The sequence below is a fragment of the Taurulus bubalis genome, assembly GCF_910589615.1.
Source record: "Taurulus bubalis genome assembly, chromosome: 17".
In the NCBI taxonomy this organism is placed as follows: domain Eukaryota; kingdom Metazoa; phylum Chordata; class Actinopteri; order Perciformes; family Cottidae; genus Taurulus; species Taurulus bubalis.
This window is the reverse complement of record NC_136605.1, coordinates 7634320-7660956: the sequence shown is the minus strand read 5'-3', so window position 1 is coordinate 7660956 and position 26637 is coordinate 7634320. Positions and strand designations below refer to the sequence as shown.

The following is a 26637-nucleotide window of genomic DNA, read 5'->3' as shown; positions in this document are numbered from 1 at the left end:
TCCTCCCTACCCATGGTGCTTTGAGTGTCTCTCAGCCTGTTCCATGTGCTTGTGCTGCTGCTGCTGCATTACAGAAGCTTGGCAAGGACTAGCGCAGCCTTGAGCCCGCGCTACCTCGCTGCAGCTAGTGGCTCAAGCCTTGCTTAAGCTTGACTGTGCTAAGGCCTCGCCCCGCCCCGCCTGAGGCCACACCCCTGTCACCTGCTCTGTAAGTAGGAAGTGCCCCTTCCTCTATTCTTTATTAACCGCTAATATGGGCCGTGCTGAAATTGAATCACATACACAGAATATGACCTTTTTTCTTCCCCTTTTCTTTTTTTTTCTTTTTTATTGTCCTCAAAAAATAAAACTCTTTGAGAGCCGTGGTTGCTTCCACTTCCCCAACTTTACGTCTCCCGGTGGCTTGCAAAAGTTCACAGGAAGACTTTTGGTGCTCCGCTGGGAAAGAGGATGTAGCCATGGTTACTCGAAGCTCATACCAACATTATACCGAAGGGGCCTCACAGGGCTGTCCTCTCAGCGCCTGCTTGTTGTACCGTCTGCCTGCTTCAGTTAACACACCGTGGATTCACAGGACAACGTGTACTCCTGATTTGGCTCCTAAAACAAGTCCTTGTTTTGTAAATATGTGTTTTAGTCTCGTCTGGAGCCACAGCAAAAGTAAACGGTTTCATCAAAATAAAAAAAGCCTTGTAGATCAAATCAAGCTTTATTGTTTTAGCTAAAGAGTGACTCAAAATCCCCTAAAAAATCTTTTCTGCTGGCCTCCATTGGTTTAACGTGCTGCAGTGATGCACAGGTCTAGTCTGGCCCCAGTAGCATCACTGCTCTGTATGGTCAGAGACTGTGGCAAAACTCTGACTTTCAGCCGAGTGTTACACAGGATTGCTAATTTCATGGCCGCCGTTTTACACTTCGATGTCATTAAGAAAACAAACAAAAAAGACTATGTTGCGCTGTGAATCCACCCACAATGTTAACGCTCTAACCCGTGAGGAGATGCTTCTCTGTTGCCATGGACCTAACTGCTAACAACTTGCCAAACACAGCTAACTGTGTGTGTGTGTGTGTGTGTGTTGGCCTGTCAGACTTGGAGGAAGAAGGAAGCGGTCTTTCACTTCTCCCTGTGTCACATTCCCCTGAGGTTTTTCATAAATAATAAATGATAATGGAGTCAGAGTTCCAGCTCACATGGTCTCAGCTGCTGTGTGAGTGTGTGTGAGTGTGAGAGAGAGTGTGTGTGTGTGTGTCGGTCAGAGTGGCTCACATGCATGTATGTGGTGAATCTCATATTTTCCTGCTGTATCTAGCTTACACAGCATTACAGTGTGAGAGCAGGCTGCAGTGGTTTGGACAGTTGATCGCTTTCTCTCTTTACTGTCATCTCTGGTCAACTTACGTGTGTGTGTGTGTGTGTGTAGTCTGTTTTTGTAAAGTCCTGGCCTCTACATAGGCTTAATTTAGTCTTTGTTTAGTTGATAGTCTTAAAAACGTATCTCGATCACATTTCTTCAGAAGTGCAGTCTTTGTGTGGGAAGTGGAAGTAGGAAGTGATTTGACCTTCGGCCCGGACCGATGCTGCAGCCACAGTCGTCTCTGAGCTGATCGTCTTTTCTCTGAAACAGAAACTTCCGAGGATGAAGACGACTACGACAACGAGGATGAGTCCGACTCGGACGAGGATGGCGGCTGCGAGGAGAGCGGGCTCGGTCTGCTGGCCAGGTTTGCGGCGAGCGCGCTCCCCGTCAGCGCCACGCCGTTGAGCATGTTCCATGACGGCAAACAACGCAGCAGGCAAAGCACTCTGGGTAAAAAGCTGATACAACTGAGTTGCATGTGACACAGTGTCATGTCTGTGCCAATAACCATGGAGAATATGGATTTTTTTTTATTATGTAAAGTAGCAACAAAGAAAGGTGAATAAACACAGTGATGTGGCTTTCCTCCTCGTATTAAAACCAGATGCAGAGCAGCTTGTTCTGAACAAACGCTCCGGCTCTTACTCATTTCACAGATTCCCCCGACATCTTTCCAGTCTATGATTGTGATTGTAATTTGTGATTTTTATTTTTTATTTTTTTTGTGGTTGAGCAGGTTCACCGCCTGAGCGATTGTTGAGGATTATATTATTGATTGTTGGTTAAATATTACATTATATCTAATTGTCACATCAGGCTGTAAGTAATGATTCAGTCTTCAATTATGTATTAGTTTTAAATTGATCAATAGTCCTATTCACAGAGTTATTGATTCCAGAAAATCTAACACCTGAGTTTATTTGTGTGTGTGTGTGTGTGTGTGTGTGTGTGAGGGGGAGAGGGTGTGTGAGAATAAGAAGAGTTGTTACACCATGTGACCCTGTCCTCTCCTCCGTCAGGGTCATCAGAGTGCGAGTGGTCGGACTCGGGCTCGGACCTGCGCCTGAGGAAGTTCCCCTCTCTGCTTCACGGCAAACGCTCCGCCCCAGAGCTCCCCCTGTTGCCCCCGGCAACCCGCCGCATCGACCAGACCAGCCCCTCCAAGCGGGACGACGCGCTGCCGGCCAAACGCAAGCCTCCGCCCAAACCGCGGCCAACGCCGATCTCGCCGCGGCAATTTAGCTTCGACCTCGCCTCCTCCGGCCCCGGGTTCGGAGGCTTCAGCGAGGACGAGGCCTGGACCCGGCGCCGCAGCGAGAGGATCTTCCTCCACGACGCCACCACCTCGGCCAATCAGATGCCGACGTCCGCTCCCACCAGTCAGAGCTCCTCCTCCGGCTCCGCCCCGCCTCTCACCCCGAAGCCGGCCTCCAGACCCAAACCCTCTCCGCCCAGCAGGGAGGGGAAAGATGTGGTGAAAGTACGTCAATAATTCATCGGGTTGTTAATCACCAACTGAGAAGAGCCCGAGAAACAAAGGGACTCTTGTCCTTTCTTCCCACCTCTCCTTGCTCCTCTTCCTTTCACTCCTCCTCCCTCAAACTCTGGTTCCCTCACATCCTTTTGTCTCCCTCGACACCTGTGTGTGTGTGTGTGTGTGTGAGAGAGTGTGTGAGAGAGCATGTGTTTAAGTGTGTGTGTGTGTGTGTGTGTCAGAGTGCCAGCAGGGTTTCCTAGTACTTCAGTCACTGCAGCACTCCCCTGCTGTCTGTGTCGTGTTGCTGACAAGAAAGGACAACTGCAGGCAGCCTGGCAGCGTCCCACCCTCAGTGTTTGTGTTGTGTGTGTGTGTGTGTGTGTGTGTGGATGTAAATCTGTCCACTACAACCTCAGTGCAGTCACTCGTATGCATGTGTTTAACTCGTGTGTTGTGACTTTTGAAAAACAGAAAAAGAGGCCGAAGGACTCTCCTCTGCCGGTGAGCCCGCCCGCTCTGTGCAGTCCAATCACAGACGTCCCTGCACCTCTGAGCCTCAGCCCGGCACGCAAGAGCCAACAGAAAGCTAAGACGAAGGCCAGAGAGGTCAGTAGGATGATAGAGCAGCTGTCTTTATGGATGTGAACTTAATTATCCTGGCAAGGACAAAACCATAACGTTTAAGTGCGTTTCATTTCTTTTCACACGTACACACACACACACACACACAGTAACGCTAACTTGTGTTGTTCTGTTGGTGAGAAGAAGAAGAAAAAAAAAAATAAACCTTGCAATGTGTGATTTATTCCAAAGTGTTGCATTACTCTCCATCTGCCACCAGCCACAACTAGAGTTTGTTTTGGAAACAACTAAAGGCAGCTGAAGTGTGTGCATAGCGCTTTGTGGTGGTGGAACAGCAGAGAAAAGATTGTGTGTTCAACAGCATAAGTGTTGTAATATGTTACTGCTTCACTTTGAGAAGTTCATTTATGGTGCGTCAGCCTGCTAGTTTGGGGGGGAGGGGAGGGGAGGCCGCCTCAAGTGCATCCGCTGCAGCAAGAGCACCGTACAAAAAATATTTATTTAATTAAATAAAATGTTATTTCGTAGAGCCCAAAATCACAAATTTGCCTCAGAGGGCTTTGCTGTCTCGGGACCCTCGCATCGGCACAGGAAAAACTCCACAAATCAGATCTTCCTGGTTGACTTCTTGGATATTTCGTGCTGTGAAATTAAAGCGCCGTATATATATTTTTGCAGCCCTCCAGAGGCGCGGTGAGCCGGCTGATGGAGAGCATGGCGGCGGACGAAGACTTCGAGCCCAACCAGGACAGCAGCTTCAGCGAGGATGAACTCGCCCCGCCGCGCAGCAGCAGCAGCGTATCTGAGAAGTCCTCGGCGCCTGGTGAGTACACACAAAAAACATCACCCACCATCACCTTCCAGACGCAACCGTACAACCGTTAACGGAGCTGTGCCTCTGTTGTGTTCAGCTCCAGTGCAGTGCGTGTTGGATAAGGACTCTCTGGTGGACGGACTCCGAGTTTTGATCCCGATGGACGACCAACTCCTGTACGCAGGACACGTGAACACTGTGCACTCCCCTGACATGTGAGTCCGCCTTTAAACAGACTGCAGCCCAGTGATGGATCTGCAGCCTTTTAATAGTGGAAACGCACACATTGCGAGCGGCGAATCAATCAGTGTGCTCCAATTGTTGTCCCCGTGGACTTGTGCTGTCCTTGATTCCAGAAGTACCTGATTCAGCAGCACATTGATGGAGAACATGTGGAGAACCCACAGACATTTAAACTAAAGGAGAGAATTTTGTGAGGAAGCGTCTGCCGGTGGAAACCACTACGCTTATTTATAAGTTGTTTCATTAGAAAGCTAAAGCCTCCTGCTGGGCGGCTCAGCTTAGCATATAACGGCTCGACCAACTCAATTGTTGTTTTCACGTCTTTGTACTGATTAAACAAACTATTCCTCTAAATATATCAAAGTTGCACGCACACAAACATAAAAACATTACGTTTAGATCTCAGTCTGGTCATTTAGCTGCCGCTCAAATCCGGAGTGGCTTAATTAAAAGAAAACAAACAGAGTAAAGCCCTGTTCAGATGGGATTAATATTCCAGGGGAGTGTGGGTATTAGTCACGCTCTGCTCCGAACAGTGTTTGGCAGAGCCACAGCACTATAGTGGTAGTTGGTGAAAGACAACACACTCCCTCAGCCTGCCGCACATCAAAGCAGTCCGAATCAGGTTAAAAGTCGAGTCCTGTCTCTGGCAAAAGAGACCACACGGCAGAGACGGCTGATCTTCCTCTTGCAGGGTTCTTACGGTCATGGAAAACCTGGAAAAGTCATGGAAGTGTAAAATGGTTATTCCCAGGCCTGGAAAAGTCCTGGAAATGTGTTATATTCATATGTTCATTTATGCTGAGTTTGAAATAATTAATATGTATACATCCTGAGATTTTATAAAATATTTGGTCATGGAAATTTGGTTTAAAGTCATGGAAATCCATTGGTTCAAATGTGTATGAACCCTGTCTTGAGACTCCGGCTCCTTTCCTCACTGACCCTAAACTTCTGACCCCGATTCCCTCGTTTCCTCCCTGCAGTTACAGCGTGGTGGTGGAGGGCGAGAGAGGGAACCGGCCACACATCTACTGCTTGGAGCAGCTGCTGCAGGAGGCCGTGAGTTAACAACCCTCTGCATTTGTGGTCGAGCTCAAAAACTCACCACCTCCACACAGTTGAGACCCTTTGAGGAGTTGGAGAACGTGCACAAAGTCTCTGATGGATCCTTTCTGTGTGCAGATCATCGACGTGAAGCCCCCGTCCGTGCGCTACCTCCCCGAGGGAACCCGCATCGCCGCCTACTGGAGCCAGCAGTACCGCTGCCTTTATCCCGGCAGCGTCGTCAACGGTACGGCACCAGCGCAGACACACACCCATCACTCACACAATGAGATGCATAATCTATTCACATTGGCAATTTAATTGTAGCTGTCAGCACAAACAAATATAAAAAGGTCTTTACAGAGTATAATTCATCACAGTTTATTACTTTAAGTAGCCGGATGGTAATGGTAATTAGTCCGGGTACTTTCTATTCAGTTCGCTTTACTTCAATGAACGATGAGCAGTAACGCCTAAATGACTGGGCGTTATACCAATCAAAACTTAAAACAGGTTTTTCTGTCTCTGAAATGTGTCTAAATCGAAAGGCCTCAGCTTACTTTTGACTGTTTTTTTCATCCCGTAAACAGGAAGTTCCGATATTGACGAGAATGATGATCTCATCACGGTGGAGTTTGACGACGGCGACACAGGCCGCATCCCCCTCTCCCACATTAGACTGCTGCCGCCGGACTACAAGATCCACTGTGAGCACACACACACACACACACGCACACGCACACACACAGTGATGATGAAGTCACAGATTTTAATTGCATCTTGCCCTCACTGCTTGGTTAGCAAATAGTGTGCATGTGCTGGTGTAGGCCTAGGATCACACCTGTCTGCATATGCATGAACGCTATCTATTTGTGTGTGTGTGTGTGTGTGTGTGTGTGTGTGTGTGTGTGTGTGTGTGTGTGTGTGTGTGTGTGTGTGTGTGTGTGTGTGTGTGTGTGTGTGTTGATGGTTTTAGCGTAATTGTTTTCCCGGTCGAGGGCTGCTAGCGTACAGCTGTTCGCTACTCTTTGAACTGCTGTGTGCGGATGTGTATAGTTCATCCTAAGTGGTTGTGTTGTCCAAGACTAAAGCCTGGTTCCGCCTTCATGGACGTCCACATCAAATACAGGGATGAGAATGGGGCTTCCTAAAGGAGAGAAACGACACAGAGCACAAAACACAGTGTCAAATTCCACTAAATATTTTCCTTTTTGCAAGCCAGGTGCTTCCAATATGTTGATGTTTTATGAGGGAGTGAACTCGACACAGTGCCTCACACCCAAAACGTAAAAATGTCCAATCATCTTGGCTCAATTGAGAGGTTTGCATGTAGCCGACAACAGCATGCCTCCATTCAGATTAATTTATAGCTTCTCTTTTTTTATCGCATCAATGTGCAGCAGCCACGATGAAAGCATGAAGAGCATACAGTTTAAATATTTCAGACGCACCATAAAGCCGATGGCTCTGTGCTTCTGTTCAGGCGCCGAGCCGTCTCCTGCGCTGCTCGTGTCCAGCTGCTCCAGGAGAAGAGTTCGCAAATGCAGCAAAGAGGGCAAAGAAGCGGGAACAAAGCTGGAGGACAGCGCTCCGAAGATCAAAGGGAAACCCGGCCGCAAACCCAAACCCAAACCAGGTGAGCTAATCAAAGTGCTTCCTCTGGAACTGATGGATGGATTGAGTAAAAAACTTTATTTTCGTTTCTCGGCTTACATGAGGCTTTATGCTTGACTTTTAGTATCATCTATATTCCACTCAATATTTGTTAGTACCAACCCACAGACCCGCTGCTTATCCCGCTAATGGATAATATCCTGTGAGTCTAATTTTACTTGGCTCCAATGCATCAACGACAGTGCTGGTGGAAACGATGAGTTCCACAGAAACGATGGACCAAACGTGTCAAATCTGTAAGAACTATCGATGAAATAAAAGGTAATGTTCCCTATGGGAGGTAAAAATATTGGAGGTGGCGCTTAAGATAAAACTAGTGAGTTGTACATTAAGTACTGCCATCACGTTTGCTTTCTTCTTCGAGTAATTCCAAGGGACCATTAAAAGACATCTCCTCACGTAGCGGAGCCAAACGTGTCGGCATAACGTAGTAAAATAAGAGATGGCTTCCACATTATTTGCCTCAGTGCTTATTGTGGAAGAGCAGAGTTTCTCTTCTGGGTTTAAAAAACGAGCTATAATATGAGTAACTTCATCGAGTTCCTCTGCCTCCTCTTAGTGCTCCTAACAAGATTCCATCGCTCCCGAGAAAAAACAACCAATCAGAGCCGAGGAGTCTGTTAATCACTGCCCACGAACTCCAATCAAACTGTCCGACTGATCAAATATGAATCCGGATTATCTTTCTGTGTTGCCTATTTCTCACCTCAAATGTTTTCAGAAACAAATTATAGTGTTACTGTTCCACTGTTGTTATTGGAGAAAGTTTGGCGGTGCTCGGTTAGACGGCTGGAATCTTGCAAATGCAATTAGGAGCACTAAAAGGACGCAGAGGAACCTGATTTGTTCTCATCTACTGCGACAGTTTGAGCGAAAATGCGAAAAAGTTATTTTATTTATGTTGATAATTAGGAAATAATAATAGAAGTGAGTTCCATGCAGTTTGTTGCTGTCCTTATTTTTTACATATTTATCATAGAGACCATTAAAAGAGTGAAATCCAAAAAGGCTTTGATCCTTATTTTGATTAATCTTTTTAAAACAGGACCAACAAAAATAGCTTTTATCAAATATCACATATTTGACCACGGCTGTCATCTCTGATATTAGTTTCATGAATTTGCTCCAACAGCTTGGCTGTTGTTCTGTAAAGCTCAGGGTCTATTACTCTCGCGGTAATAAATGGCATATTGCATGTCTGATGTGCCGACGCTGGCCTCCTTTCTACTGGGTAAGCACTTCTTAAATGTTTTCAAGTCTGAATTGTTGCTCATTTGTCATCTGGTCTCAGCATGTGAGGCTGCAAAGACCACAAACATCACCAAGCCACACAATGAATACGTCAGCATATCCGGCCCAAACAAACAGACTTCTTAAACCTTTTTGTGGTCTTTCCGTTCTTGTTTTTCAGAGACCTCTTTGAACCCAGATGGCCGAGAAAAAGCCGATCCTCCATCTTCCTCCACCCCGCCCGCAGAGAGACCCCAGGCTCCAGCCAAGCCTCCCCAGGACAGGACGTCCTCCGTCCAGAAGGCGGCTCAGGAGAAGCCCCGACCGGCCTCCCGGCCATCAATGGGAGCCCAGGCAAAACCAGGCCGCAAAGGCTCCACCACGTCTCCAGCGAGTAGCCCCACCCTTCCCAACCCGGGGCCCAGGAAGGCCGGCTCCTCCCAGCCTTCTGCTCCTAAACCAGCCCGCGCTCTGCCTCCCTCCCTCTACCCCTCCACCTATGGAAAGGTCCTGACGGTGGATCTGTACAGCGAGCCCAACCTCGGCTCGTACAACAGCCAGCGCAGAGAGAGAGAGAGCAGCAGCGTTGTCAGCCCCATCGCCAACAGGCCAATGTCCAGACCCACTATGGCGCCGTCATCTACTGCACCCAAGCCAAGCGCTTCGTCCTCGTCCAGACCCCCGTCTGCTTCACCCAAAACCAAACCCTCCTCGGACCACCACAGCGGCTCCAGACCCAGCCACAGCTCTGGACTTATACCGGGTCCCATCTCCAGGCTGTCAACAGGCAAACCTGGCTCTTCACTGAATCCCAGACCTTCATCATCTTCTTCATTGTCGTCATCATCATCTGCCCCAAGACCCAAACTGAAGATGCCGTCCGACCAGCTGTCCTCCAGACCCAGATCCCTCTCCAGGCCCAAGCCCAACTCGGGGCAAAGTGACGTGGGCTCAGCTGTGAGACGCAAGTCCCTGTCTGCAGAGCCGCTCGTGAAGCTCGACCATGAAGGCGTCACCTCCCCCAAGACCAAGAAGACCAAGGCTCTGATGTTGTTAGAGGGTCGTAGAGACCACACCCCCATCACCACAGCCACAGCCAATCAGAAACTGCTGAAGGCTCGGCCAAAAGCCCCGGAGAGAGGGTCTGGCCTGCAAGAGAAAGACTCCACCTACAAAGCGCCGATGCTGGTCAAGGAGAAGGCAGAGGGTCGGGGAAGTGCTGGCAGAGGACAGGAGAAGGACACGAGAGAGGAGAAAGGTAAAAAAGAGGAGAAGAAGGTGGAGAAAAGAGAGGAGAGAAAGATTAAAGATGAATCTCAGAGTAGCAGCAGCTCGGAGTCGGAGGAAGAAGGCGAGAAAGGCAAGTTAAAGAAGAAGAAGAAGAAATGCACCTCAAGTTGCTCGTCGTCCTCGTCGTCCTGCTCTGGTTCCTCCTCATCTTCTTCATCATCGTCCTCTTCGTCGTCCTCTTCTTCCACCGATGACTCTTCCTGCAGCTCGGATGAAGAGAGGACCCCTACGCCTCCACCAGGCCCCGTCGCCCCACCTCCAGTACCGGACAAACCGAAAGAAGAGACGAAGGTAGAAGAAGAAGAGGAGGAGGAGGATGAAGAGGAGGAGGAGGAAGAGCTGAAGAAGGAAGTGGTGGTAAAAGTGGAGGAAGAAGAGCTGTCTCCTCTCTCACGTTCTCCCTCCCCTTCAACCTCTCCAACTCCTTCTGCTCCTGCGCCCGCCAAACCTGCTAAACCGGCCACAGGGAAGGGCTCGGGGCAGCGGGGGCGTCCTCCCAAGCCGAAGCCCAGCGGCGGCGAGGGAAAGGTGGGGAGACCGAAGCGGAGAGAGGGCGTCCACCTCCCCACCACCAAGGAGCTGGCTAAGCGCCAGAGGCTTCCCAGTGTGGAGAACAGGCCCAAGATTTCTGCTTTCCTTCCAGCCAGGCAGCTCTGGAAGTGGTTTGGAAAACCCACTCAGGTGAGAAGAAAAATCAGAAGAGCAACACCAACTGTATTCTTTCAAAAATCCTCCTCCTTTCCCTTTGTGACCAATCTGTCCTCTTCTGACCCCACAGAGACGCGGCATGAAGGGCAAGGCGAAGAAGCTCTTCTATAAGGCCATCGTGCGCGGGCGGGAGATGATCCGCATCGGGGACTGCGCCGTGTTCCTGTCCGCCGGCCGGCCCAACTTGCCCTTCATCGGCCGCATCCAGAGCATGTGGGAGTCTTGGGGCAGCAACATGGTGGTCAGGGTCAACTGGTTCTACCATCCAGAGGAAACGAACCCCGGCAAGAAACTCATCGACAAGAAGGTAGGAGCCTGGGGCCGTGCTCACACACATTCTTTAGGATACAGCCGGAGAGTTTTTAACTTTCTAGTGATGAGGGAAGGGACTGAAAGTTTTCCATTAGTGAGGTCTGGTTGACCCCGAGACGATGGACGCAGAACGGACAGGGAAATCAACAGACCGAGGCTAAGGCTAAAGCTAAGCTGCTTTGTGAATAACTTTTGTCTCTACCAGGATTTGAAAATGTCATAATTATAAGTATAGTCTTAGAATGTCATCACTCGGAGCAGCTCTTTGTCCTCTGAAGCTTTGTGAATGTGGTCCCTTGAGTTTTGAAACCAGTTCAAGAAATTAGCGGCTGATTCAACTGGATCCGCCCCCTGGAGCTTCAACATCATCGTCATTGTTCAGTCACACAACTCAATAAATCACTATCTGACAATCGTGATTTGTCATTCGGTAAAGGATAATTTAGTTTCGTAAGTGTATTTCTTCTTCAATAAAAGAAGAGCCTTTTGACTATTACATTTCCGGAAATGTAATAGTCATGAAATTGGAATTATTTAGTTCAATCTCATAACTAATGGAACCTCCCTCCTTAATTTTGCTCTCTTCCTCATTGCGATACATCATGCTACAATACCATTAAATAACCATGAGATCATCACGATGAGGTCGATCATGACTTTTTTTAGTATTTAATCTATGATTCAGTCATCGCCGTTGAGAAAAAGAACCTCTTGTCACACTGAAGACATGTTTGTGTCCAGTTAGTTTGAAGCTTTTTCCTAAAACGTGTGTGTCCTCTCCAGAACTGGGATCAGATGTGTGGCCAGTCTTTACCAGCAGCTCTGCACTCGTCCATCCAGAGGAAAGACTTCATGGAGGTGAGAGAGGTGTTTCTCTGTACTTTGGGTTCGGCAGACTGTAAGTGTCTGCAGTTCACTGTCTCGTTATGAAAGCTTCAGAATAACCGCCTCTGTCTCCGCCACAGCGCGCCCTCTACCAGTCGTCTCACAGCGACGAGAACGACGTGCAGACGGTCAGCCACAAGTGCCTGGTGGTGAGCGTGGAGGAGTACGAGCAGATGACCCACACGCGCCGCTACGCCGACAGCGAGGACCTGTACTATCTGGCCGGCACCTACGAACCCACCACCGGCATGATCTTCAACACCGACGGCGTGCCGGTCATCTGCTGAGCGGACGCAGAGCGCGTTAAACGGAGCTCGCGAAGGAGCGACCGCCCAAGTCTAATCACTGATCTTCATTCATGACGGATCTTTTCAAATGAACTCGACCGCTCCGACGCCGCGATCCGCTTCAAACAGACTGTCGGGAGCGGCTTCATACTACAGAGACGGGACACGCTATAGACAGTATTACAAGGAAGGAGTCCCTTTGCACACACGGACTCCGTCAGCGCTGCTCTGCTGGTTGTGCTCATGGGAACGCCTGAGAATACACACGAGCAGCGCGGTCTCCTTTCACATGTAAATATGCTCATGAACACACAATTGCACACGCACAGACACATGTAAATACTCGCCTCCACGTAATACACACACAGTTATATAGAGGGAAATATGAGTGTTTTATTTTCATGTAATAGATTTATGTCAGAGTACTTTTTTCTAAAGAGGTTAACAGTCGAGAAGCTTTAATGAACTGTGAATGATGATGATGATGATGATGATGAGGAGGAGAGAGGTACGGACGGACGGACGCACGCAGACGGCGGTGATGTGACGTTGTGGTTATGATGTTGCCGTGGTGATGTTAGTCATGTTACAGTCATATAAATGTATCTACAGAACAGCAGGAGCGACGGACAGAGAAAGAGATGCACAGAGAGTTAGAAGTAGAGACTCCTTCCATTGCTGTCCAACAGAAAGCACTTAACACTTAACGTCTCTCCTCCTTTTAATTTAACCCCTTCAATTCCCCTCGACAATCCTAACACGGGCAGGAAAGCTGTCCGTGTGCTACGAAACCCTCCGGCTCCCTCAGAGACTCAGGCCTAAAGAGAGAGGAAGGAATCTTGTACTGTTAAAAGCACTTCCCATTTTCATCTTTAGTTCCTATTCTTAAGGAAGAATCCACCCTGAGAACATTTAAACACTACGAAACCAACCACCGGTGATATGTCTTGTACTTTACCCATTTGCACCGAGGCTGAACACCAATACAGAATAGAGCTGAGAGGAGTGGAGACTCCAGTGTCACCGCCTGACAGAGGCGCAGCGTAGCTACAAGAGTCTGTGTTATAAAGTAAACTTTAACACTTGATCACAAAGGGACTGGATGCACTGAACAAGGCGATGTAGTGACCGTGTAGCAGTCCCACGGGGTGGATTTGTCCTTTAATTTTAATTTTTTTACGGTGTTTTCAGGGTTGTAAACATTGCAGTCGGTCCAAGATGCATCAAGGTCACGGCGCTGATAGTCCGTATGAAGCTGCCAGCACTGATTACATCATGAGCATAATTCAATTTGAGCAGTTATCTGCCACAGTTTGTCTTCATCCATTCGTTTCGGCTGCAGTGTTTTCAACCTCTAAGTGTCCTGTGTTGGATTTTCATTTTTCGTTTTGCTTCTGCTGTTTTATGGACATCGAGCTTTGATCACGTTGCTGCCCTCCAAGCGATCATCTCTGACATGAGTGCACTTTGAATGAGCTCCGCTGCAGAGGGGACTTTGTGACTGTGAGTCTTGTCAGTCTTCGTAGAGTATTTACCCCCCTACCCTCTTCTAGATAGACGCAGGATCGAACACGCGGCCCTCTGACACGCTCGTCTTTTCTGCTTCTTTCTGCTTCTTCCTGCTTCTTTCCACGTGCCTATAGTTTAACCGTTTTTAGGGTGAGACTGTTGAATGTCGTGCTCGGGGGTTGTGAGCGTTTGAGCGGCCTTTACGATGATGATGATTCCCCAAATCTGGCTTAGGCCCCGCCCCTTACTCCCCCGTCATCAAAGTAATCAGATTGGTGTTTTCCCCCCAGAAATGCCTTTCGTCTGTGATTTATAATTGAAATCCGTTCCTGAGCTTTTAACCCACTTTGTTACACTATTGTGTATAGAGTTTGTATCAGATCTATATGCAGTATATAGAATACTATATACTGTATATATATATACATATATATATATATATACAGTATATCTGCGATTATCATGTTGATTTTCTTGTGTTTCTTACCACGTTGCCCTCTCTCTGCTTCGCTGCAGAGATTGAAGATTGTCTTGTTGATATTCAATAGGTTTAATATTTTCTACTCTCTTGAGATCTTTTTGTCTGATTTTATTATAGGCTATATCACATATGTACTCACTCTGAGACGGCTGCGTAATGTCTGGAGGACAGCCCGAGATGCTAATGTTGTTCGCGTGACGCGTTTCCGATAAATGACAAAAGACGTCTGCCAGTAATAGTAGAATCAGTAAAGGAAATGATTGATGAAGTGCTGCTATTGAAAGTGGTTTAACAAGGTACCGAGCGGCTATAAGTAATGTTTTTCTGAGATTACCCGATTGATTGATTGCCAGATAATCTTATCTGCTAAAGCCCCACCTGCTCCTCAAGCCTGCTGCTCTCTCAGAGCCTGCTGCTTCAGGCTGAGACTCACATTTCTGCAGACAATAGTTCAAAAGTTTTAAATGACAGTCGACCAAAATGGATCTGCGGCTGGTATCTCAGCTGTGGAAGCGTAATGGGTACACGGGTCGAACCGGTGTTTGCAGAGCGAAAGTTCACGTGCCTGTTATGAATGTTTGTTTACCCCTGGAGCTTGTGTGTGTGTGTGTGTGTGTGTGTGTGTGTGTGTGTGTGTGTGTGTGTGTGTGTGTGTGTGTGTGTGTGTGTGTGTGTGTGTGTGTGGGAGCGTGATAACACATCACACTCTTATCCTCTGGTATTACCACACACATGCACACACTTACACACCTTTGTAACCCTTTTGGGTGTGTGTGTTTATTGCCTTCCAATCTCTATTTGCCCCCCTATCTCCATCCAAAGCCCAGCCTTAGGCCTTCAAGCAGGGTCCAACTCTCTCACACACACACGCTTATTGCCCACTTCGCCTTCATTTTCATTTGGTGTCATACGTTTTAAGAGCCTGATTTTGCAAATGCTCTTTTTTCTTCTTCTCACATTCTGTTTTACTTTGCCTTGTCTTTGAAATGTTTGTTTTTGCTGTGATTTATATTTTCAACTGTTTTTTTGTGCACGTTTCCGTCATTTGTTTTCCCCTTGCTTCCCCTCTCTGAACAATCGTCCACGCCTCTCAAGCAATACTGCTGCTGACAGGCAGTGGGAGCTAGCTGCTAGAGAGAGAGAGAGAGAGAGAGAGAGAGAGAGAGAGAGAGAGAGAGAATAATGGGAGAGAGCGCAAAAGAGAGAATGGGAGAGAGAGAGAGAGCAAAAGAGAGAATGGAGAGCGAGAGAGAAAGATAGAGAGAGGTGGACTGGAGGCTGGTTCTTCGTCTGCTGTTCCTTCAGTATCGTTATTGTCCTGTTACAGAAAAAAGATTATTTTGAAAATAAATAGAAAAAATATCTACGTTTTGTAAATGATCCTTCACAGTCGAGTGGAGAAGAAATCAGAATATACTTTGTACACATGTCTAATCTTGTAAAAATGCAAAAAAAGAACATTTTAGAGATAAATGAAACCAGATATATTCTGTCACCCTATACTGTATGTGTATGGTTCTTTTTTTTCTTCTTTTTTTTTTTTACAGACAGCAACCACGTTTATCAGTGTTTCTTTTGAATTGTTTTAGTAACTCGATATTTTATAGTTAATCAATAAACAGATGGAACTGTACCTTTTGGTGTTATGTGAGTCTCTGGCATGAAAACAAAGCTCTTTCTTTTCTTCAGGCTTTTCTCTTCTCTGATGTCTTTTTTGATCACATTCCTTTTAAACTTCTAAAATATCTGCCCTGTTGCCTTTCATCCCTCTCTCTGGTGCTTTCGTTCACTTCACTCACACACCTGCAGGAACACAGTTTGGGGTTTAGTTATATCTCCACAAAGATACATTAAAGGAAAAGTTTGCCATTTTGGGAAACATCCTTGACTGCTATCTTGCTGAAGGTAATATGAGAAGACTGATACTATCTATATTGATAAATACAACTGTAACTATTTGCTTATTGACTGGACTTCCTCTTCTCCTGCAGCTTTCACGGCCGCTAGGAGAAACAGCTGCCTCACCTGTATTAGCTGCTCTTATATTATTTTCTTTTTTTCTTTCTTTGCTTTTGTGCCTGGGATCAGTTTGTGTGGACTGCCCCTTTAATCAACAGTGGACTCCATCAGGCCTCCATTTTGGCAGTAATGAAGCTGTTGGTTGTGATAAAATGGAGGAAAGTTCGGCTTCCTCTGCAGAGCCGACCGCGGGACACACATTTTCCACCGCTGACCGTTCATGACTCTGCCCTCAAAGAGCTGGCAAGGGTGTGTGTGCGTGTGTGTGTGTGTGTGTGTGTGTGTGTGTGGGGGTGTCTTTTGAATTCCTGTGTCCACGTGTAATCAAATCTTTGCTGACATGAACTGAGTGTGTGTTCCTGTTTCACTGGGAGAGCAGCAGTCAGGGGTTCAGTCGCTTCTGTTTCCCTCAAAGGACCAACATCAGCATAACATCAGAACCTGCCGGGAGCTTCCTCTGAGACACACTCACACTCACACACTCACAGATACACACACAGTACACCAGAACAGAGAGGTAGCCACACATTCTAACACACTGGCGCACACACACACTTCCAACTCTACCTCAGTGGCGCCCTACACACCCTCTTGTTGTGGGTGTGTCAGTGTGCTGGCTTCTGATTGGCTGACGTCACATGAACAGAGGCTTTCTATTGGCTCGGGTTTCATTGCAGCTTAAACACAGGGGGCAGAGGGAGCTGAGATGCAAGAGTGTGTGGTTGCACTCATTACTGTTGAATCACCCCACCTCTCATGTCTTTACTCTTCAGCTTGTGTGTGTGTGTGCGTGGGGTCGCTCGTACACACCGGTTTCCTAGGAGACAGGTATCTAAGTGAGGGGGCGTTCAAACGTACGCTGAGCACAAGCCGTTTGAAAGGCTTGTTATTCAAACTGCAGAGACACGGTTTGTCCTCTGTTTTGTCAAGAAGGGAAAAAGAGTTTGTGTATTTGCTTCCATACTAACTCTACTTTCTCCTCCTGTCTCTCCTTCATTTCCACATCCGTCACTCAGGTTACGTGCCTTGTGTATTTACTCCTCTGTTGTCCCCTAATGGCGTATGCAGGATAAAATAAGGAGGTCTAAATGTTAGATGTCAAATACATGTAGCATTGTCTCCCTTGAGACACCTAACACCTGCAATTGTTGTTATTTTCCCTCTTTGTTTTTATGTAATAGATACGCTTCTCTGTTCATGCGGAGAGTTAGCCGACAAGATTGATACCCGTCTCAGAAATATGTTTATTACAACGATGGATCAAACTAAACGAGGCAATTTCCGAAGAAGATTGCAGTGTGAATTCTGGAGGTTGAAAAGATGACGCTTAAGAGCATTTCACATAAATATTGTTCAAATGTTTATAAATGGCTCTAATTAGCAGATCTCAGGAGTCGCCCCCTGCTGGCTGTATGAAAGAATGCAACTTTAAGGCACTTCCTCGTTGACGTCACTGCCCCCTGGCTGTAACTGCAGAGTACTGCAGGGTCACGCATTCTCGTAGGCCGAATGGTGTTTCGGCGGGATGACATTTAGTAGTTTAATTTAGCTTCTTGTTGTTTCCGGGTTTTAGGACTCAAAGACTCAAATTTCTCAGCGAACGCAGGCCGTGCTAAGCCATAGCCGTGTCCCCTGCTTCTAGTAATCATGCTAAACGTATCACTTCCTGGTTCCAGCTCCACATTTGGCGCACAGACATAACAATCTTATCATCTCAAATAGGACATCTTCCTATATTGTACATTTCTCTCTCTCTCTCGCTCTCTCTCGCTCTCTCTCTAAAATGACAACGGAGCCTTACAAATATTAGTTCAGAGCGCTATCCCACATGGAAGTGTGTGTATGTGCACGATGTACCGCATATCAATTAGCTATCTATTATTCATGCTGACAACGTAATGAATGAAACATCACAGTCTTTGTATTTCAGGCATGTTTACTCTCTCTCTCTCTCTCTCTCTCTCTCTCTCTCTCTCTCTCTCTCTCTCTCTCTCTCTCTCTCTTTCTTTCTCTTACACACACAAACACACACACACAACTGTGGTTGTGGGTATTTCGACAGCAGGCACAGTGTGAATGGAGTCCAGTTGTAGCTGTGAATACGTGGTGATGCTTCATATTGCACAGGCTGCTCTCTGATGACTGTGGAGGTCGGAGCATAAGCAAAGCTACTGCATGTCTTGAGCTGTATGACACATCCACGGTGGAGCGAAGATGTTGGGTTGCCGCAGACGGCACTAGAAATAAAGGGATGGCTCCCATCAGCTCTTTGGGTGAAGACATATTGCAACCCTGTCTCCCACAAAAAGACGTTTCTATATAACTTAACTACATTCTCACTTGTTTGAGGGAAACATATTTGCTTCTGGATTAAAGTGATAGTTTTAAACAGTTTTAAATATGTGGTTAACAAAGTCAATTGAAAAAAAAATTATATATAATTCCAAATAACTTTGTTTGGGTTTAGGTTTAGGCAACAAAACTACTTGGTTAGGTTTAATAAAAAAAACATCATGGTTTGGCCATAAAATCCCATTGAAATTAAAACTAAACAAAAGTACATGTACTTGTACTTTTGTTTTGAATCAATAAAAGTACTTGGTTATGTTTAGGCAACATAAGTACCCAGACCCATCACCCAAACCTACAAGGACTTCCTCTGACTCATGTGAAACTCATTTGTGATCCGTCAAAAGTAAAAGTTATCCTATGCTGTTTGATTTACACGCGTGGGACCTCCACACGAACGCTTTGATCTCATTTGTGCTCGCGGATTATGACATTGATTTGCTTTCATGTTAAGCACGAAAGAAAATACTTCCCCAAAGCGTAAATCACAATGCAGTTTTGTTGTATGAAATCTAGCTTTAAGGAGACGGGGCTGACCTTTTGATGAACTGACATCTCAGTGATGTATTTGTTGTACAATATAAAGGAGAGAGCTGAACTCGTCCTGCTCAAAGCTAACTAGCTTAGCTTAGCAGAGTAGAAGAAAGGTTGGATGGGTAATTTCTAGTAAATTACTTATTTTAATCTATTATATTGTAGAATAGTTTATTACATTAATGTCAAGGTAATTGCAAACGATAGCTTAACAACCTTTATATGATGATAATGAGTTTTCTCCTCATTCCTTGATGTTTTTGCCAAGGTTTCCAATTATTTACTTTTTTTTGTGGTGAAATAACAGGCAAAAAAAAGCATTAAAAAACAAGGCTTTACCTGCCATCTATTATAGATTATCCAGTCAGACTGAACTCTAAACCCCTTTATCTCAACTCAACTGTAGTATTTCACAAAATGTTTTATATATATATATTTGTACGGCTACACATACATGCTACATGCAAATAGCTTACTTGGCCACTAGGCCAAGTAAGCTATTTGCTAGGCCAGCATTACAAACCTTGAAGAACCTGTTTTAGGACTGCTAAACCTAGGGATCATTTTGAGCCGGCCTAAGGGGCAGAAGAGTCTTCTCGGCTCGACGATGCCACCTGTAGGAGACGCTCACCACGCAGGAAGTTTTGTCATATCAGATTTTGATATCTTGTTACTCGGGGACAGATTGATTTTATCGTCCTCTATCCATCCTACTTATGAGATTGTGTCACTGGATACACACATCTGTTCTTCTGGCCAATCCCCTGTTCTTTTCTTTCTTCTTTTCGCCAGTCTCATTCATTACCTCTCCCTTCTCTCTTGAGATCCTTCCACACCTTCATTAGCCTTTTTTTATTTTGATCTCTCATGCCCTCTCCTTTCTCTTTCACCGTGGTTATGATCTTGCTTTTTTTTGTTTCCTAAATTGTCTTTCTCTTTCTGATGCCCTCTGTCTCGCCTGTATTTGTTATTCAATTCATTTCAATTATATTTATGTTGAAAAAAGTCATACTATATTGGAAACAGTTAAAATAGTGAAAGTTTAGACTGTCAAAGAATGTCATAGTAAAGCATGTTGAATAAAGGTCATAAACTAATTAATAATATAGTATCTTGAAAACTGTCATGTAAAAAAACATAAAACTTCAGTAATGTTTTATGACAGAAGATTCTTCAAAAAGTCCCAGTAAATTATGTTGAAGACGATGGCCAACATCGCAGACAAAGAGGAGGAGGCAGCAGAGGCAATGCAAGATTTCATAAAAGATGCTTATAATCTTGAGTCCAACAGAACTTGTAGGTAACAGCAGGAACAAGTACAGAAATCCCAACATAAATGAAGACAAACTGAAAACCAACTGACTCAAGACAGGTCTATAAATACACAATAAACTAAACAAGCAGCCAGACAAAGGTTGGCAGACATGAGGTCCAGTCTGATGGGACTAATACATCACAGGTGATACACAGATAAAAGGAGGAAAACCCACACAGACAGGAAGTCAAACAAACAGGACACAAGAGGCAGGGAACATCATAATAAAATAGGAAACAGACTAAGCAAAAGACCAAGATGTCCAATGCCCAATGCTTTGGAGTTCACCACGAGACTCGACTGGAACCAGAAGACTCGTCTCCAGCAGTGGACGTATAGGTAAGAAAAAGGTCCGGAAAAAAAACATCATAGTACAATACAGCGAAAAAAGTGATAAGCAAGTTAAGTGTTTGAAAGAAGTAATAAAAAAACACTATAGTATGTCATACAAAGTCATACAAAGTCATAACAAATATAGAGAATAGTTGGTCAAAAATAGTGATGAAAAACTAATAGTATATTATGTAAAAAAAAGCCACAATTTAGTACATCCTAAAAGTAATCATATAGAACATCAAATATGAATAAAAAAGTACTAGTTTAGTAGGTCAAAAAAATAAATAGTATCTCATTAAAAGTCGTAAAAAAACTTTTATTAAGTTTGAATTTAAAATGTTGTATGCTTTCAAAAATGTACAACATTAAACACAACACATTAAACACAGCTGGCAATGAGTACTAAGAACATTATCTCTCAGAGATGTTGTCGCCGTCTGTTTGTATAACATTCCTTTTGTTCCCAGACGTCATTCATCGAGGTCGAGAAGTGAGCAGAATAAAAGCACCGTTCTTAACAAGCAACACAACAGACAGTCAAATATAATGTGCAGCAACATCCTTAAAACCAATGTAAAGATAGAAAACCTTTGACCCACTAGTGTGAGGCGGTGTCTGTATCTCAAAGACCTCTGGCTGTATTTCCTCTTTTCTTTTTTGACGAAGCTGAAGACTCTTCAGGACCGTGTGACCAGTGCACCTGCAGCCGTCTATACAAAGAAAACCAACCTTGGTCTATGGAAGGAAATTAGATTTTTGCAGTTTTCACTGATGAATATGATTTTATTTTAATTTAATTTAAGTTTGTGATTACTAAATAAAGTAATATTTTTTATAAAATTAAGTTTGTATAACAGTGTGTTTTTAGGAAACACTAAATTACATATTTCTGTGACTTTGGGATCTGGCACAAATATATATTTAGAATGTTTCCCTTATTTGAAGTTGATATCTTGACACAGCTCTGCATGAATTTGATTGAAGAAATGTAATTTGCTTTTAATTGCACAAATTGGCCATTTAACCCAAGTTTCTGGCAAAAACAGATAATTACAAGTCACAGGCAGACAGATAAATCTGGTATCCAATTAGTGAAAGGAAGCTGTGAGTTCATGAGGCACAAAAAGAGCACCAACAATAGTGCAGGTTTGAGTTGTATCATCATCTGTTTCCTCATACCCAGACATTACAATCCATTTAAAGAGCATATATTGACCTTTAAAACATAGCACCATTAAATCTAAGACACAGTCGGAGTGGAGAGCAGACTACCAGACCTCCGTTACCCTTCCACTCCCTTTCTATCTTCCTCTAACTCCTCCATCTTTCTCCGCTTCCTCCTCTCTTCCTCCTCCTCCTCCTCTCTTCCTCTCTACGGTATGTGGAGCAGAATGAGTAATGATCAGTTGCTCTGTCACACACAAGAGACTTTATTTCCCTGCAGCTACATCCAAAATTAGCACACACACACACACACACACAAATGCACACAGACCAACACCCAGATAGGTCCATGCATGCACACACAGAGACACACTTTGAACTCTGCACCGTGAACAAAAGATAGAAGATGTCATGCTGGTTTGCTGTGTGTCACTGTGCTGCAACCGGAAGGTCAAATGTACAAAACAAAGGGAGAATTTCCCTCTACGAGAACTCCTTTCTTTCATTTTATTGGGCTCTGTGACACAGATATGACGCTAAAGCAAACACACAACCTCTGATCTGTGTATTAAATGCTCTACGGTGTCCATTTAAACCCAAAGTCCTCGCCCTGCGCTCCTTGATGATGTTCTCTGAGCTGCAGCTCTCTCTGCTGGAAAGAAGCCGTTAATACAACTTTACTTCCCTTACTGACCCCTGCAGGATGAACGCTCGTTTCTCTCTTGCCCTCAACAGCACAAAGGCATTCAGCTCTGAAAAAGTGATCAAACCTGCTGCTCATGTTTCATGCTGAACACGAACCCAGATCACTCTCAAGTAATACGACTACCAGACGTTCATGATATTGGCTGTATTTGTAAAAGAGAAAGAGAGCGAGAGAAAAGAGGTGCAGATCTGCTGCTCACAGCTGTTTAAACAGGAAAACATCTGACTGACTAAATGTGGCGTCTTCCGGTTTTGACTTCTGATCTCATTCCATATAACGACATAAATCACAGATGTAAACAACTTTATTAAGCTCTCACAATGGCACAATGGCACATGGGCACAAACAGACTTGTGAAACTGAAATCATATGACATTAAAAAGAATGACTCAGTTCACATGATTGGGGAATGTTGCACCTATACCTATAAATTAGCAAGTTATGAAAGATATTAGTCACATTTTGATTAAGCAATGAATAGAGTTTGTTTAGGATGAATAGCGTCAGGAAACAAACATCAAGAGCTGAAAGGCCACAATGTGCTCCAATCCCGGTTAACCTTTAGAACGTCTACTGATACGTCGAGCCAAAGATAATGTCCTCCTGCTCCTGAAACAAGGCAGCTCTGCTCGTGAATCATTGTTACATGTACGTATTTTGCAAAAATCTAAATTAGACATCCAAAAAAGGCTGAATTTTAATAGTTTAATAGTTATTCAGTCTGGATCACTATTAAATTATTACAATTCAGCCACTATTCTTTTTCACAAAAATCATCTGCAAAATATCTTATGTTACAGTAGATATATACATATATATATAGAGAGAGAGTAATGTTTGTATGCAATCTCGTTCCTCTTACACCAGCCTGGAGTTTCACAGTGTGCAGTCACTTTCAGTCTAAAACCGTCAGCAGGTTTCTGAATAAAGTATTTGCTGTCAGTTGGGATGAAAATGACTGATTTGAAGAATAATAGGAGGAAGTCACATGGCAGCTGACAGATATTAGACCTTGAGGATGAGGTAAAAAGCAGGAAAGCAGGAGTTTACAAAAAAACTTTTAATCCTGCTACTATTAACTACTATTAGTTTTTACAAAAACTGGTTATTATGTTTGTTTTCGGAGATTGAATGTCGTCCCCAAAAGAGGAGCAACCTTCATCCCATCATGAGTATCTTTACTTTCTGCTATAGTTTACTCAAATTACTATCCAAATATTCTGTCTGCCTCCTCCTCCTTCCTGACTCTGCTATTAAACTCATCATAAGTCACTCTGGACAAGAGTGTAAGCTATGTCAAAAATATGTTCGAACTTAGTTTCAATCATCATATACATACATGTACATACCTCAAATTTGACCTCTGCATTTACCCCATCCTAAGTATTTGACTCGGGGTTCAGTGTCCCGCTCAAGAAGACAACTGAGTGATCACACCGTCTTTCTAACGGTAGTTAATATGATTCTGAAGAGTCACTAAGGGACTCATTTCTTGTACTGATTTAGTTTCTCCAGTGCAGCTTAACCTGCAGTTTCATTTCTCTGGCAGATCACTATGTGGCTGATTAAAACAAAAATAAAAGTTAACTTGTTTTCATGATAAGGCCATTTATTTAGAATATCTTACTCATTTACTAATTTTACAGAAAGAAAATGTCATTAAGCAAAACATAATGGGCCATTTATTGATGTTGAAGGAATAGTTTGTCATTCTGGGACACGTACACTTATTCCCTTTGTTGCAGAGAGTGATACCGCTCTCATGTTGTTACAGTAAATACAAAGATGGAGCCAGTAGCCGCTTAGCTTAGCTTAGTTTATAGACTGTGAACATTGGGGAAACAGCCAGCCTGGCTCTGTCCAAAGGTAACAAAACCTACTTAATTATCTAACTGGCATAGGCGCTAATCACTAAAGAATTTGGCGTTTTACGTCATGTGCTGAAGGCAACAAGAGTAAAATGTTGAATTGTAATATTTTTTGCTGTCTGTAGTACCATAGAGAGTGTTATCAGTCGTCTCATCTAACTCCTCAAGAAAGGAATAAGTGTATTTACGACATGTCCTTCAAATTAGCTCGAAGGGTTGAAAGAAATACGGGTTTAACGTGCCACCCTTTGAAAGGTCTCTCCCTTTCTTAGATGTCCCTAAGGGTTCTAAGAGAGACAGAGAAGGAAAGATACTTTTCATGTCCTTTAACGACACATCTGACCAAAAATAACTAAAAACACCTTCAAACCCAACAGCTCTGCGAGGAGAAATGCCTCCGGCAATGTGACACTGGCAGCACAGTGGGACATACATACAGTAATGAGGTGAGCTCCCTAATGGCCCCCGACCATTCCTCAGACAGCTCTGACATTCGGCTCCATTCAAGCCGTCACCTACATAATGTAGTGCGCTTCATGGCTTTCTACACTGAGGCCTGTTTTCTTCATAATGTATAAAGTCTGAACTCTGCAGAGATCCACTTATCACTGAAACATTTATCAAATCCAACAGGAAACATTGGGGAAGAAGCTGGGGGCTGAAAAAAAATAAAGGAAATAGGTGTTCTCCAGATTGGCTCTAATAAATAAAGCTATGAAAAATATGAATCTGATCTTTTCTAGTGGCTTTTATGAAAAAAATAAGAGCTCCTAAACGCCTTGAGTGCATTTCATTCTATATATTTACAACTTTCATCCTGATAAATGGTTCACAGAATTACATTCTCTCTTTGCTCAGGTACTAACACTGATCAGAAACAGGCAGACGTTTTGGCACGTATATGTTTTCCCCAAAATATCCCAGATCATTACATGAATGTTACACACAGACACTGTTCAGGGGGACAACAAAACCACAACTGCAAGACACAGCTATCATCATGCTACCTCATCTGGTAAATTCACACCAACATTTGTTCTCTTTCCATCCATCAGATGGTACGAGAAGAGATGTGGAACCCAAATGAAACGGACAGAAAGCCGATCATTTTCTTCTTCTTTTTTGGCATTATTGTAGGTAAAATGAACAGAGAAGCTGCTAATGCACATAACCATAATAACTCCATATAGTTTTAACAATATTTTGTGTTTAGATATACTTATAAGGCTGATGAGAATAATGTTCCTCATCATTGAAAATAAATACAACTGACGCTTTCTAATTCAGACAGAAACCAGCTGAGTGGAGACGATATGGACTGGGACCATCTCAGTACATTTTTTATGAGGTCAATTGAGTTAAAGTCCAGTTGATGCATCACAAAGGATGGATTTTTATCATTTTAATATCTTAACAACTCAGAGATAATCAAGTTTTGACAGTATCTTTCTACTAAGGGGAAACAAAATAAAAATAAAAACTGAATTTCCTCGTTCTATTTCTGTGTTACAATGTCAACCGTTCTCACTTCTATGGGAAAAAACATTTTGGAGGATTTAATATCAAATCCTTGCTCTTCTTGTAAATGATTAGAATATTTCTGATGACTCTTGAACTCAAGGCCGTGTACTTAAACATATCCAATCAGATGGGATTTGGGGCGACTGGATTTCCGTCTCATAATTCCACATTATACTCGCAAATAGGTCACACTGCAGGAGCTTCGGTTTCACCGTGAATTAAAGTGAGCCTTTCCGTTGCTCTTGTTGCAGTGTTTAAATGGTGCGGTCAGAGGTTGTCAGAGATTATAATTAGGAAACAGCTGAAACAACTGTTCCAGGAAAAGCCACAGTGGCATCTTCTCTCTACTCTGAATATCAACAATGTGAAATGTATCCAACGTGACCTGTGGCACACAGTCTCCTCCAAAACTGTGAACGTTTGTTCCCTGCAGCTAAAAACCACTTGACTTTACACTGAACAAATGTCAGCGAGTCGGTTCGCACACACATGCAGACAATAATTTCACTGTGAGACACTTTAAGGGCTTCTGTTGACAGATGTCCAGCTCCTGTTCTTCACCTCCATCCAAAGGTTCATCACAGCAGAGCCGTGACATTTGAAGGTCAGAGGACCACCAGGCTGGAGAACGACAAAGTGGAGAAATGTGCTACGATTTTACTGTTTAACATAATTTCCTCCATTTTTTTGTATCTTATTCCATTTTCTCTATCCAGTGAGCGAAATTGAAGATTGATGATTTGGAAAAAGGAGAATACATCTCTTGGAGTATAAACATGAACCATTAAAGAGTTATTTTTGTCCTCCGCAGCTGGATTCAAGTCCACCGGTCTACGCTGCTTCTCCTGGCCAGGATCTCGTGTTTGCAAATGGCATGTACATGTATGTGTGTTTACACCCGTGATCGTGTTTTATTGTGCGTGGATAT

At 44.2% G+C, this 26637-nt stretch overlaps 1 protein-coding gene across 1 annotated transcript in view; it reads left to right on the top strand.

Annotated features, from left to right (window-relative positions):
- Window positions 1-11907, top strand: part of tnrc18 (trinucleotide repeat containing 18) — a gene marked incomplete at both ends in the record, with an annotated part of 39114 nt that extends 27207 nt beyond the window's left edge. Inside the window, 13 exons of the mRNA XM_079233431.1 lie at window positions 1626-1808; window positions 2378-2838; window positions 3307-3441; window positions 4096-4240; window positions 4329-4446; window positions 5461-5536; window positions 5660-5768; window positions 6112-6228; window positions 7005-7157; window positions 8607-10396; window positions 10494-10730; window positions 11519-11593; window positions 11701-11907. Coding sequence (XP_079089557.1) covers window positions 1626-1808; window positions 2378-2838; window positions 3307-3441; window positions 4096-4240; window positions 4329-4446; window positions 5461-5536; window positions 5660-5768; window positions 6112-6228; window positions 7005-7157; window positions 8607-10396; window positions 10494-10730; window positions 11519-11593; window positions 11701-11907 — 3806 coding nt within the window. The remainder of the gene's footprint in view (window positions 1-1625; window positions 1809-2377; window positions 2839-3306; window positions 3442-4095; window positions 4241-4328; window positions 4447-5460; window positions 5537-5659; window positions 5769-6111; window positions 6229-7004; window positions 7158-8606; window positions 10397-10493; window positions 10731-11518; window positions 11594-11700) is intronic.
- Window positions 11908-26637: the final 14730 nt, after the last annotated feature.